General features: G+C 36.0%; 3 protein-coding genes and 1 long non-coding RNA gene across 4 annotated transcripts in view; 1 reads left to right on the top strand and 3 right to left on the bottom strand.

Moving 5' to 3' along the window:
* LOC135775261 (uncharacterized) overlaps window positions 1–14,016 on the top strand; it is a 116,359-nt gene that overhangs the window by 93,663 nt on the left and 8,680 nt on the right. The window lies entirely within an intron of this gene.
* Window positions 540–3,266, bottom strand: hoxc4a (homeobox C4a). The gene is made up of 2 exons (XM_065285322.1): window positions 2,055–3,266; window positions 540–1,544 (listed from the first exon to the last, which is right to left on the bottom strand). Exons 1-2 carry the CDS (start codon window positions 2,485–2,487, stop codon window positions 1,174–1,176), a joined length of 804 nt encoding a protein of 267 aa, XP_065141394.1. The 5' UTR covers window positions 2,488–3,266; the 3' UTR covers window positions 540–1,173.
* Window positions 5,709–13,812, bottom strand: hoxc5a (homeobox C5a). Its single transcript, XM_065285329.2, has 2 exons — window positions 13,137–13,812; window positions 5,709–12,220 (listed from the first exon to the last, which is right to left on the bottom strand). Exons 1-2 carry the CDS (start codon window positions 13,621–13,623, stop codon window positions 12,006–12,008), a joined length of 702 nt encoding a protein of 233 aa, XP_065141401.1. The 5' UTR covers window positions 13,624–13,812; the 3' UTR covers window positions 5,709–12,005.
* hoxc10a (homeobox C10a) overlaps window positions 5,709–14,016 on the bottom strand; it is a 43,776-nt gene continuing 35,468 nt past the window's right edge. The window contains exon 3 of the mRNA XM_065285324.2: window positions 5,709–5,759. The gene's annotated coding sequence lies outside the window, so the exon portion shown is untranslated. The remainder of the gene's footprint in view (window positions 5,760–14,016) is intronic.

Here is a 14,016-nt window from a genome sequence, read left to right as displayed (position 1 = left end):
TTTTAGAACGTGCATGTTAAAGTTGAGATTGTAGAAAGAAATGTAGAAAGAAATAGAAGCAGTGCATCTTTTTTTGAATACTGGAATTGATTTTTAGAGACATTTGCAGCCATGTTGAAACAGTAATGAACAGGAAACCATCCTCTGGAATGAAGAGCGATAAGGTCCCCGCTGAAAAGGCCCGAATTACATGCCACGTTGATCGAATGCGCAAGAAAGTGAAGGGTACACAACATCTACTAATGGAGTGCTCAGATTTGAGAGACTGCTTTGAAGATATTAGAGATTGTTTACCAAAAATAAAATGACTAATTCATTTCTCCTAACAAAGAACGCGTTAAAACAAAGCCCAAGCCCACCGGTGCTTATATTGCTTTTAAAAATAGAGACAACGGAAATGTACTTTTGGGCCTACAAATGCTGACTAGTAAAATGCTGTCTCTGCCTCCCCTGTCGAAAATGATAAATAAAACACGTCGATGTTTATGCACGGATTTTTATCTGGAATTGCCCATTAATAAAATTCACCCAAGTCTAGATAAAACTAATAGACACTTACGTTTTATTGACCAATATAATTAGCACAAATACACTAAACTGGTTTTATTGCATTTACAACAATCTGCTGTTAATAGCCTAAACACAACGCCATCACAACAAAACTAAATGATAATTTAAACTCTTTATCTTTCGACAGATAACCAACAGCATGTTTTACTTTTAAATGAAACAAAGACGTTTAGGATCTATCGATACCCACGATAGTTTTTTAAATTTACAGTACAAAAAAACGTTCCACCTCTTTCGAGTGAGAAATAAATAGATAAGTTGTGCACTTCACCTTGGCAGATGGGCAAAGAAAGGCCCACAAATATAACATTTAAATACATGTCCATAACCTGTTTCGCCCAAAACATTTCTCCTGAGAAAAAAAAAACTAAAAAAAAATAAACGAACAAAAACATTCAGTTTTGGATAAATTAAACCCTGTTTCGCGTAAAAAAATGATCCATAGGTATTCTCAGTGATCCATGCTATATAACATGCATTTTATATAACTGTGGACTTAAAGGAATCCCCTTTACGCACAAGATACCTACGAAAACAAAATATATTATATTTTATAAATAGTCAGTCATTTCGATCTTCATTTCTCTCCTTCAAATAGTTCTCTTATAACCTTGTAATATCCTCGCCACGCTCGGTTCCGGAGAGATCCTCAGATGCTGACATGCTGTTGGTGGAAGCTGCCGCCACAACGCCCGCCGTTGAGCTTGTGTTGGACCCGGAGGAAATGCCCGATGAGGACGAGGATCTGACTTTGGTGTTTGGCAGCCTATGGTCTTTTTTCCACTTCATCCTCCGGTTTTGAAACCAAATTTTGATTTGCCTCTCCGAGAGGACCAAGGAATGAGCAATCTCGATACGTCTTCGCCTTGTTAAGTACCGATTATAGTGGAATTCCTTCTCCAATTCTAAGACTTGCTGGCGAGTGTAAGCAGTTCTAGACCGCTTGGGTTCCGCTCCATTGTAACTAGAGTTCACTGGATAGAGGAGAAGGAAGAAGGGAAAGAAAGAATAGAAAGGAAAAGAAGCAGCGAAGGAAGGATAGGGTAAACAAGCGTGTCTTTAACTGAGAAATGGTGGCGACAGAGCGGGATGAGGGTGTGTTAAAAATATCTTAAACTTATGCAGCTTTCTATAATAAGGCTAAAATCACTTTGGACTTAGCAATGAATTATTAATGCAACATTATAAAGCTTAGTTTTCCTCTGATCCCAGATCTCCCTCACTCTCTCACACTCATAACAAGAGAAGCCACATGGTGATACGACTGCCCAGAGTATACCTCGGCTATAAAATTTATGGTGGGTGTAATTACCAATGCCTAGTCGTAAATCCGCCTCAATTGTGCCATTTCAATGGCTTCTATCCTATCGTAGCAGAGGCTGGCCAGGGGATGAGTGTAAAAGGAGTGAGGCAGACAGAGAGAGAGAGTTAGGATGAGGGGCGAGCTTTATAGTGCTTAAGAGAAATACGCTCAAGTTGCCTACCGGTGCTGACGTGAATTTTCTTCATCCATGGGTACACTACTGGTTGTTTGGCAGAAGCTGAGCTGTTGGGATGCTCCGGGGTGGCTTGATTGCAGGCGGAGGATGCAGCCGGAGGGGTGGCAGGAGACAGGGGTAACGGTGGGGGCTCACATGAGGCAGATTGCCCTTTTCCGAGCAGGTGCCCCGCGTGAGGAAGTCCATGTCCCCTTTGAGTATCTGGTTCAGGGATGCTTGCACAGTTATACTGACGCTCCTGGTAGCTCGCCCGCGGAGGGTATAACTCCTGGTGGTGATGCTGGTAGCCACTGTCCCTTGCACGGCTGTAATATTCAGGGCTATGTTCGGGAATGTAGCTATTTTGCGAATATTCCTCGCAAGGAGGAAATTTCGGATCGATGTAGTTAGAGTCCATCAAATACGAGCTCATGATCATTAATTTCTGGAGTGGAAAATAATTTTTCTAGCTTTGTCGTTTTTCTGCTCCATAAAGCCCTCCTACTAGCGAGCAACCCTGTAAAGTTACTTTTACCACGTGATATAATGGCCCAATGGCATAGGACGATGGAGTCCCCGGATAAGGAACCAGGGCTTTCGCAAATATACCTTCAATTTTCCGCCATTGTGCGCGAAGTCTCTCTCTCTCTCTTTCTCTCTCTCTCTCTCACTCCCTCCCTCCTTCTCCCCCCTCTCTCTCTCTTACTCATACACACAATGGACAAATCTTTTTGAAACATGCCACAGCAGATTAGGTTATTTTAAAGTTATCTTGTGCTGTTTTAGGAGTTAACCACAAGTGTTTAAACCGTGATATTTAAATAATAAATAAAAATATAAAATTACAAAATTAGAACTAACAATAACGCATCAAATATCATAAAAAAATGTTAACATAAACACATTATCCAGTGCTATTTATTACCACGCTTTATTACAACATGCTACTTAACAAGCAGAAAAATATTTATTTGTTGTTTATTTTAAAATTGCTGAACATGTAAGGGAAGCGCAAAACAAACATTCCGAGTCCATGGGCATGTTTCACTTGTCTCTTTATCGCTTTTATTTGTCTATAATTAGTCTTGGAGCCAAGTGAAACGACACTATAAATTGTTTATAGGATATAAAGTCTTTAAATGAATCGTTTACAACGTAAGCGCACAAGACCATATCACGTGCACCTGACTGAGACGTATACAAACCAAACTTGACTTTCGTGGCTCTTAAGTCACCCATGTATTCCTGTAGAGACGTATTTGCGATTTTGATGTTTTAAACACAAATTCGGTTCTACAGGGTACATATAGACGACTACTGACAGGCCTCTTTTCGACTGGATAGAATTCAACTTGTAAAATAAGTCAGGTTAGAGTATAAATTATTATCTTTTTTGCCATCTTACATAAGACTAAAGGATTTACTTTCAAAGTAATATTTGCTTTGGTATTAATATTTAAAACCTATAAAATGTTCAGAAGAAAGCTATTTATTATTTCAGTACAGGTTTGTTAAATTATTCCCCATTCTATTTGTCTTATTTTTAATGAAGCTTATTTTTCAATTTTTAAAAAAATATTTAGGCAATACATGTCAGCTAAGACATCACAAGCACAAAAAATATTACACTGCATTTAAATTCTGACTACTATGAAAATATCTATCTATCGAATGTATAATATATACGCATCTGAACTTAAATCACATTCACACCAAATTCTCAGTACATTTAGAACATTAAGAAACAACTCTAAATTATTTATTAAGATACATATTTTATGCAGTTTGTCTCGATTTAGTTTAAGTTTAGCTGTTTATCTGCTTTTTACCTTTGCATCACCCTTCAACACTCCAATGGGTGAAGTAAAATAAATTGAGAAAGTAAGAGGCAAGCAAGTGAGCAACAGAGAAAGAAAAGAGAAATGTTTTTACCATTACGTTATATCAAATCTCGAACATCTGAAAGCACCCGCTTGAATATTCAGTCACCAACACGTTGTGCACAAAGCAGACACGTGACAGCACAGATGAAAAATAAGTTTCTTTTGTTCCGGGGGTTTATTGTGCACGCTATTACCATATGACCGCCCGGTAACCCGTATGACAGTGTGCTGCATTTTTCTCTCCATTTTAGCTATCTAAACAGGAACAACAGATACGAGGCAAATAACCAATCACATTTAAAAAAGTATCTTTATTTTTTACTTTTAATCTAAACTAATCTTGAGTAATCCTTTTTAAACATCTTAATTTCTTAATAAAAGAGAATGTTTTCTCAAATTTAATTTTCAACCCACCAAAAATCATTTATATATTTCCTAGCAAAAACAAAAAAATTGATGCAACACAACTCAGCATGAGAAATGCCACAAAACAGTTCATTGGCCTTATCTGCTGCATTTTATTTCATTTCTAAACCCTACAGATGTGATAGGTTTTTCGTCCACCCCCACCAGTCTAAAAACGCCCCCATCCACCCACTCGACCCTGTTCTAGTGTTGCGGACGCATTTTAATATTAGTTAGACAGCCTGACCCGCATTTCACCCCTCGCGTTCGACTCGTTCCAATAGTTCACTGCCAAGGAGTTATTGATGAGCGAAAAGCGATGAATTCCCTCTGCACATAAATGGCCTCAGATCTTGCACCTAGCTCAATAACTAGTTATAATGTAGAGACTTCGAAAAGCTATACCCGCTGGCGAATTTGCTTGATGAATCATTTGTATATTAGTTGTGATTTTTACCTTACATGAAGATAGATAGATAGATAGATAGATAGATAGATAGATAGATAGATAGATAGATAGATAGATAGATAGATAGATAGATAGAATCACTTGAACAAACGATATTTCAGGCCAGTATAACATTTTATAAACAGCTGCTAGTTTAATTTAGTGCGAAATTTTCTTGTCCAAGATATCTAGCTTTTTTAATAACCTAAACGTTATTTCAATATAAAAGGAACAAGGAAAATGGAGCCTTCTTTTTTTTTACATTTTCTGACATTTCCACTTTTGCGTTTTGAGGATTTAAATAAAATATAAGCGTTTTTTAAAACCTAAAACATACTTGTAGCTTTAATAGTGTATTTAGGGGCTGTAAATGGAATTTTACAGCACTCATTAATTATTTGAGGTTGGATCGTTAGCCAAGTTTGTTGTCCATGCATGTAGTGTTTAACAGCATTTAGACTTTATTGTTTTTGTTTTTTTAATCCGAGTTATCTTTTAAGCACTTGCAGAGGCCTGGCTTAGGCTAAATGTTTTTTCAAGTTTTTTGTTTAATTTAGCTATTATAGTTAATTTTGTTAAGATATTTAATCTTGTACAAAAATATAAAAAGTAGATTATTCGTTTCTGTTAACACAATATTTGCGCAAACAAGTAAGTATTGTTGACTTCAGGAAATCAGTTTTTTTCGTAAGTCTGTTTCTAAATCTATTGCATTTAAAAATATAAAAACATGACAATAGGAGCTTTATGGCTCACTAGCACAACAAATCGTTCCATCTACCCTCTTTGCCACTAACAGATGGGCATATGTGAGTTAGTTATCTCAGCTCTTTTCAGGGAATACCGCCCTCTCTGTTTATATGGAGCGAAACAGGATGGAAGAGGAATATTTTACTAGAACATGGAAATAACGGTAAGACTTACCGGTTCAACCACGCGACCCGTCTTTCCGTACATTCATCATTTCCTCATCCGCTAAAAAGAAAGAAAGCCATTTAGAAAATAAAAATAAAAGCCAAACAAATCACTTACAGCACTTGTTTTTCAAGAACAAATGGGATTGGATATCAATTTAAAACAATGTTGTGAGGTATAAAATATTTTATTAGTATATAACTGTTAAATATTAAAGAGAAAAAAATATTTAGTAACAAAATTAAAAACTTAAGGAAAATGGGCCAAGTTAATCTGATGACTGCATTTCAATTTTTACTTGTAATGATTCAATGTTTTTATTAGTTTCTCTTTGGAAGAAAACTGTCCAAAGGCATTATGTTTTAAACTAGGACAAGGCTATGTATTTAGCACAGGTTATTTTTAGAACTATTTTCTTGATTAATGTTGTTATTTTTGCAATAATAAAGAGCCCTAAAATGAGAACCTTCTTGCTCATAAAATGGTCAAAAATAAACAAAAAATAGCCACTTGTTTTCATAGTTTTTAACCAAAACAATATGGAAATATAGGCTAAAACTCTGTGTTTTTAAAATGAATGGTGGTCAATATGAATACTACAAAATACTAATGCGCTACTAAATAAAATAAAAATACATTTTAGGAAATTATATATGTAATTTATATGTAAAGTGAGTGAAAGATTGTTCATCAGTGTATGTATACAGACAAAGACATCAAACAATCTGACTCAACACAATTTTTCACGCTCTGAACACACAAACAAAAGCGTCCTTATAAACACTAAGATAGAAACAAATGTAAAATGTTAGAGTTCCTGTATTTCTGGCAAAGTCAAATAATTTACAGTGTAATTGCTACAAACAGAGCTGAATTTTGACCAGTTTATTAAAATAACCACTAACCCAAATATCACAATTAATATTCCATAACTCTTTTGATGTCCTTATTCATATTTCTCTTTTGTATGAATCACAGAACAATAAAGAGTTTACCCACAAAGACAAAGATAAAGCTTGGAAATGCTTGTCCAAACAGGAATTGTCTACAAACAGAATGCGGATTGTAGCTAGAGGCTATTCCAGCAGAGAAGTGTTGTTATTTAGTGACTCTGCAAGCAACAACATAATGTCTTTTCAATTCTGTGTGATTTACAAATTCTTCCAAATGCATCTATAATGAAACTACTCTGAAGGACAATTGGTGCACTGTTATATGTCGTTAGCTAGTAATCTGGTAAATGACAAAAAATATGTTAAACCCAGTGTGGCCTCAACTGAGGGAGAGGAATACAGAGGGATATAAAACTATTGCCCCCTATTGGCAGTTAATGTTTCTGACACAGTATTCAAAGAGTTTTATGGGTAAATGGGTGCAAGACAGACTGAAAACAGGCAAGATCATTTTTACCTTTAATTATAAATGGCAACATCAAATTAAACAGTTGCTTAAATACTTTTACTGTAATAAAATGCCTTTATTTCCTAAATAACAGTGTGTAACAAGAGTTTATGTTCTTGGTTATAGCACATTACAAATTATATGACTAAATATGCTCTCATGAACATGCCAAACCTGCAAAAATGTTAGAATTTATCTATATCATTTTACATACTACTTCAAATAAAATAAATGTATTTTAGTTAACATTATCTTTCTGCATCAATCCAGTAAAAAGTGCACCTGCTCTTAGCCAAGAATGGTACCAACACCAATAAACTCCTGATTTGATATACTTAGTAAAACTGTAGTTAACCTTCTTAGAAGTATGATGCCATTGTGTCTTATAGTTATAATAATATGTGAAAGGGCTATAGACGACATCATTTGAACAGAAAACATTTTAGTTATTAAATATCACTGAATTATGCGATAACACAATGCATGATTTTTTTTATATTACATGATTTCAAATTATTTTAATTAAAATAAATGGGATTATCTATTGCAAATAATCAGTTATGTTTGAGCCAATGTATGAATCCACAAGTAATTGTTTATTACCCGTAGTGGTTAAAAACACAGCCAATGTTGTGTTAGTATATATTACACTAGCAAAACATTTTCAACGGTTAAATAACCTAATGTCTTGTTTTGACAAGTCTGGTTCATCAGCATTTACTAAGAGCAACTTAACAAGTTCTATCAAGTTCAATATCTTGCCAATGACATAACCTGTTTTGATGACAACCCAAAACTCCTTCGCTGTTGTATTTGCCAGGTCTGTCTTTAAAAAATGAAAGGCATTAGCCTAACACCAAGCCCTGGAGGAATGCCCGTTGGACAGTTTGAAATTTACAACTCAGCAGTATTTACAACAAGTAGAAGCCTTACAGGACAGAGCTACACAGTCAATAAGTATTTAAACACTTAAAATTAACTTTAAACCTCTTAGTGTTTTCTAACATTGTTTGGACAGCACAAACAGACATATGAAGCTGGGACAGTTTAGTGATAGGTAAACTCTGCCAAGCAATTTATGAAATATTAGCAAATTTGATTTCTTTCATGTTCTGAAACAGCATCCTGACCAGACTTCGCTTGGGATCCCTCTGTATAAGCAAATTAAAATAAAATAGCATTTGCATGTTTTATAAATGTGTTTTACATCTAATAATAATTGTATTACACATTTTCCCAATTTCAGCTCTTCAGCAGCCTCCTTCAACTATTTGTAAATTCTTTTCTGGTAAACTGCTGCAATTTAGATTCTCCAAAATGGAATAGGGTTGTTTCTGTACCTGCAGCTCACTTTCATTTCTTAAACCACAGACGTCCCCTGCAGCAATCTCTTTCAAAATATACACAACATGTCCTACCATTTATTATGTTTAAAATAGATAAATCAGCTAAAATGATTGCATCACCATGTCAGAACATTATACTTTGTTTTTCCCTTCATTTCTTCATTATAAATGAGCTATCACGGTATACAATGGAAATTTTGTTGGGGTATAAAAAAGAAGACAAATATTATTGAGAAGACATTTCTTTTTGCACACCTGCTTGAAGAGCAAAAATGGACCTGAATGACTTTATCAAGCCTATACAAAACAAATGCATTGGTTCTTTTTAATGAGCTCTCGTAATATTTCACAGGCCTCCACAAAATAGTAACACAGCAGTATGAAGATTGCAGCCAAGCTTCAGCTTAGCCAAGCTCCGCCTTGGACATATTAAAGAGAACATTCTCTATGATTTGAGCATTATTATGTTTCCAAGTGCAACATTATAAAGTAAGCTATGCTTAAACTTTTCATAAAATGCCTTAATGCACAAATGCTACCTCATCTGTCAAGTAAGACCAAAACCACTAAAAATGCGGAGTTGAAAACCCACAAATAACAGTGGTCAAAAATATCGTATGTTTTCTATAAAATATACTTGCTTGTGTACCATTCAGACCCATTTCCTTGAACATGCACGTAATGGCATATAAATATTTGGAAATGGTTATGTATCAGGTGCCGCTGTCTTAAAATGCACACTGCCCTGTACATGACCCCACCACACAACAACACATCTTCTCTGCCCTGCACATGACCCCACATTATGTCCGATCTAAAGATATATGTTCTGCTCATCTGCAAACCAATACAAGATCGCTTATTACGAGATTAGCTTCTCACAGACATTCATTTACACCATAACACGCAGATAGCCAAAAACGAAAACCTTATAGTTATTCAACTTGATTATTTTCAGTCCAGAAAAAGCTTTATCCTTGCAATTTTTCGACTGAGGCATGCATCGTACAGCTTTTGAAATTTTTTGTCATGACACACAATTAGACTTGCATATGCAGTTAAAACAGTTTTATATCGATGTCAAATTAATATACACATACAGCATGTTTAAAAGGCTACTCTATAACCTACTTCTTTCCTGATGTAAATAAATACAGCGCACACTTAAGTTATTATTTAACACGAGAGGTGGACACATTGCGCGCCACGTGAAACAATTTCTCAACGAATTATTAAATTACATGCTCGATTAATTCCCGAGGGTGTTACGGAGGAAAGTACATATTTAATTTAAAAAGGGGAAAACAAGATTATTAACTTACTGCAACCGCTTGGGATCCATTTGGGAGAGTCGAACTTTAGCGGTCTACAGTCCCTGACGCGAGTAACCCACACTAACAGGCTCTCGGCCGTCGTCTCAGAGATAAGACTAGCCAACAGCTGCGATTACGGACAGTTAACATTATATATGATGTAAATATATTGAGGGTTTGTCAGGTCTTGCAGGCCATAAAACCCACTTTAATGACCCCACGTGCTCTCCCTGCACCACTCACTGGTCCAGCTTTGAGCAATTGGCATAAATAACCCTCAAAACTTCAAAATACGTGGCAAGTGAGCTAAAAAAGAGGGGTTTGTGTAAAAAGCAACATAGTAGCCACAGTAACTCGCAAAGTGCCCCTTACGGTCACCACAAGACAGCAAGTGTAGAAATTCAAAGAAGCATGGACATTTACTCCAATATAGGTGAGTGAGACCCTTCTAAAATAAAAGCACATTGCGGACAGTGTTAAATCGAATAGCTGACTGTTTTAGTGTGTATGTAATTGTAACATTCAAAATCCTCAGAAACATGCAGATTAAAATGTCCGAAACCAGTTAAAAACATTATGATATCGAAAGAGAGTCTGGTTATAGCAAGCTAGTCGGATATTAGCATTTTGCACACGCAGGGAACGCTCTTGCTGTGTCCTCTGTTTCACCTTTATTGCCACAGGCCTGGACTGCACTAAATTTGTACGTAGAGTAACTTGCATCACAAAATTCTTCATCGAAATTTAATATAGCAACAATAATATACATATCCAGAAGTTGTTTAATCTTTTAGTTGTGGTTTCAACGAAAAATAAACAATTGATTTTAACCAGTGTTGCCTGTCTAACACTGCAAATTTATTATCCAAACATCCCAATCTGTTCATTTATCACCTCATTATTTCTGGAATGGAATTTTTGATTAAATGTGCCAGCCATTCTCTGGTTGTTTAGGATCTAATACCAAACGTCACTTTGAAATGTTTGTGTAAACTTCCGCCAGTTTGTTAAAAAGGAAACAGTTGTCAGTGTCTGATGGGTGAGAGGAAGCGCTGTAAAAGTTTATTGGGGTCATAAAGTTTTATGTGCCTCCGTCTAAGGGCTACTGTAAATAAGTGACCAAAGCGTTAAAGCTTAATCATGTCTCATCTATGTAAGTATACACATGCAGCTGGATCTAGAAGTACACGAATCAAAACCATATTAATTCAAGTTAAATTGCGCATAACGCTTTCTTTTCTTAAAAAGTTAGGAAAAGTATTTTTTCGAAAGACACGTAATTTTTTATCCTATTATTTATAGCAAACAAATGAAGTTACAAAACTTTAGGTTTCATGAAGTTTATTACAGTATTACGAGACTGTTTAACTGTACACAGTTGTATTTAACCCACGGCAAACGAACTGACTGATGCATTGTCACTGTAAATTGGCAGTTTGTCTTTTTACCTTGATACATTGATAAATTATAAAAAAAATTACCAGCAAAACAAAAGGATGATAGCAAAATTGATTAGTTTTCACACAAAACAACAAGTGAGTTCGCGCAAAAGTAGGTCGTGTTTGAGGTGTATCAATAAGCCACTCATTAGTTACAGCTTGGCCTATACAAACGTCATGGTACCTGCCTTAAAAATGACCCCAAACAGTCCATTTACAATGAAAGAGTAATTACTCTGATTGTACAGTATTTAAATAAATATAATTCCCAAGAGAAATGTACCATTTATATGCTCCTGGCTGAAAGAAAACATGATACACAGCAATTAATTTGATACTATAAGTTTGAGCATTATTTGCATCATGTCGTGCGGTTTACTATCATTGTGTGGATATTAAAGTTGATGTATTTACGACAGAAAGTACAATGCAGACATTTCATCTCAAAATTCAAAAATACAGTGGTCAGATTGATGAATGTTCAAGTATAAATCACCAAATTATTTGCACTTACATTTAGGCCAAAGTAACTGGATGCAGGCCTTGGCATATTATTAATAGTCAATAAGTACAACCAATTTTGGCACATTCAAATAAAGTGTAAGTCATACATTACTCGAAAAGCACTTCCCGCACTTGGGCAGGGGGAAATGTTAATAAATATGACAAATGTGGAAATATGCACATAACAACATGATATTGTAGACAAATAAAATAAAAACATCATACAAGATCTCTTATAACCGTTTACTATTTCACTAAAAAGCCAGTCTTGACTTTATTTCAGTTGGAGCCGTGCATCGTTATTTAAAGTCCTCCTTTAACTTTCAACTTTGAGTCCTTCTTCCACTTCATGCGACGGTTCTGGAACCAGATTTTAATTTGGCGCTCGTTCAAGCAGAGGTTATTGGCAATCTCGATACGCCTGCGACGTGTGAGGTATCGGTTGAAATGGAACTCTTTCTCCAACTCCAGAGTCTGGTAGCGGGTGTAACTGGTTCGTGACCTTTTACCGTCAGATTCTGAGGTGGCATCAGAAAAATATATTGGGTTACCTAAAACTTTTATCGACTTTCGATTCTCATGCATATTTATTTCAATTAATCTTCATATTCACTGATGAAGTTGCCACCAAACATAATCCATACAATGGAATATGAATGCTTCAAGCATTATGAAATCCAAATGAAAACAGTGGACGGATGGTATGGCTAACATTTATTTATTTTTTGTGAAATTAGAAAGTGTCATGCACAAAAAAAAAACACAAAAGTGATTGAACATAATCAAAAATGTGAGAAGGCCACACACTCTTCCAACATGTCCTGAGCCAAATAAGAGTAAAAATAGCAATAGATTTGTACTGCCACAACTTTTATGAAGAAACTACCAAGAGGATGCAAATTCATAAACCAGTTTTGTGCACTTCTGTTATAAAATCATCAGCAGTGCATTTTACTGGTTTGTTTAGAAAATGAAACAAACATTTAAATGCCTATCTATCTATCTATCTATCTATCTATCTATCTATCTATCTATCTATCTATCTATCTATCTATCTATCTATCTTTTATACTGTAACAGTCAGGGCTTTACAGATACGTAACTTACAACATTTTATTTGAAATCTCATTTTACTTGAATGACATGCAGAAACTATACGTACATTTTTTTGATTTTTGCTTTTCTTAACCAATTATATCTCCATAAATTTGCCCGGAGATCACCTCTTCACAGTAACAGGACAGGTTTACGAGCAATAGATGCCTTTGTCATAAAATTTACGGCCGCTAGTTTTATTATTTCCTGCGTTTGGCCTATAAAACTCAAGAGGAAAAATATGGAGCGACAAAACAGGGTAGGAAGGAGATGCAATGACGAGGATGAGATGCGTACAGTTTTCCTCTTTTCTGAAACAGACATTAAACACAACTTTACCGTGGCTCATGTGTAGCTTTGTCATCCACGGATATATCTGCGGCTGCGACTGGTGCTGACGCTGGGTTGAATTAGTTTGTTGTTTTATCGCTGAAGTAGTCTCCATTTTGACATCGCCTGTGCGACTCTTGCCGCTGGGCTTCTCCATAACTTCCATATTCCCCTCGGCTTTTTGGCTCAACAGTCCGTGACTGAGGGGGTTGTACCCGTGAGTGCTTACGAAGCTATGAGAGCCCAGAGCTGAACAGGATTGTGGTCGCTGAACTGCCGCACCGATCCTTGCACGGTCGGTTGTGTTTATCGCCTCCGGTTTTAAAGAGTTGGAGGAGATTTGAGCACTGAAGGATCCGCTGAGATCAAGCCCTTCGTACGCGTAATTGGACTGGCGGAACTCAGAGAGAGACTCATAGTTGCCAAAAGTGTGCATTGTACAAGAGGAGGCGTCTTGCGTTTGCTTAGAAAAAGACTTTCCAACGTATGAGCTCATTCTATTTCCCAAACAAAATAACCTGCGAACCAGCGAGACGAGTCACAAAAAGCACTTCGTCACAACAGAAACCGAATCAGCTAATAAAGTATACATAAGTTGTTTACGAGTTGTGTTTGTTTATTGGATTTTATTTGTATTTCTTGAGGATGTTAGGTTTCCCTAAAAAAGAGCAGGATTTATAGGTGGAGGAAATCATTTCCTTTTTTTCTTGATACGACGCGTAATGCCCAAATATGGAGTGTTTAAATAGAATCACGTGCAACTGTTGGCCAGTCATAAATTGGCTTGATCCCCAGGAGGTTATTGATAGACAGGAAAACGTGTCCGATAACTTCTGGGTATGGAAATCATCTAGGGGTCTGGGCTAAAAAGGGCGAGACCGTTAGACAA

Source organism: Paramisgurnus dabryanus, chromosome 21 (assembly GCF_030506205.2).
Source record: "Paramisgurnus dabryanus chromosome 21, PD_genome_1.1, whole genome shotgun sequence".
In the NCBI taxonomy this organism is placed as follows: domain Eukaryota; kingdom Metazoa; phylum Chordata; class Actinopteri; order Cypriniformes; family Cobitidae; genus Paramisgurnus; species Paramisgurnus dabryanus.
The sequence above is the reverse complement of the archived record's forward strand: the minus strand, read 5'-3'. Positions and strand labels throughout refer to the sequence as shown.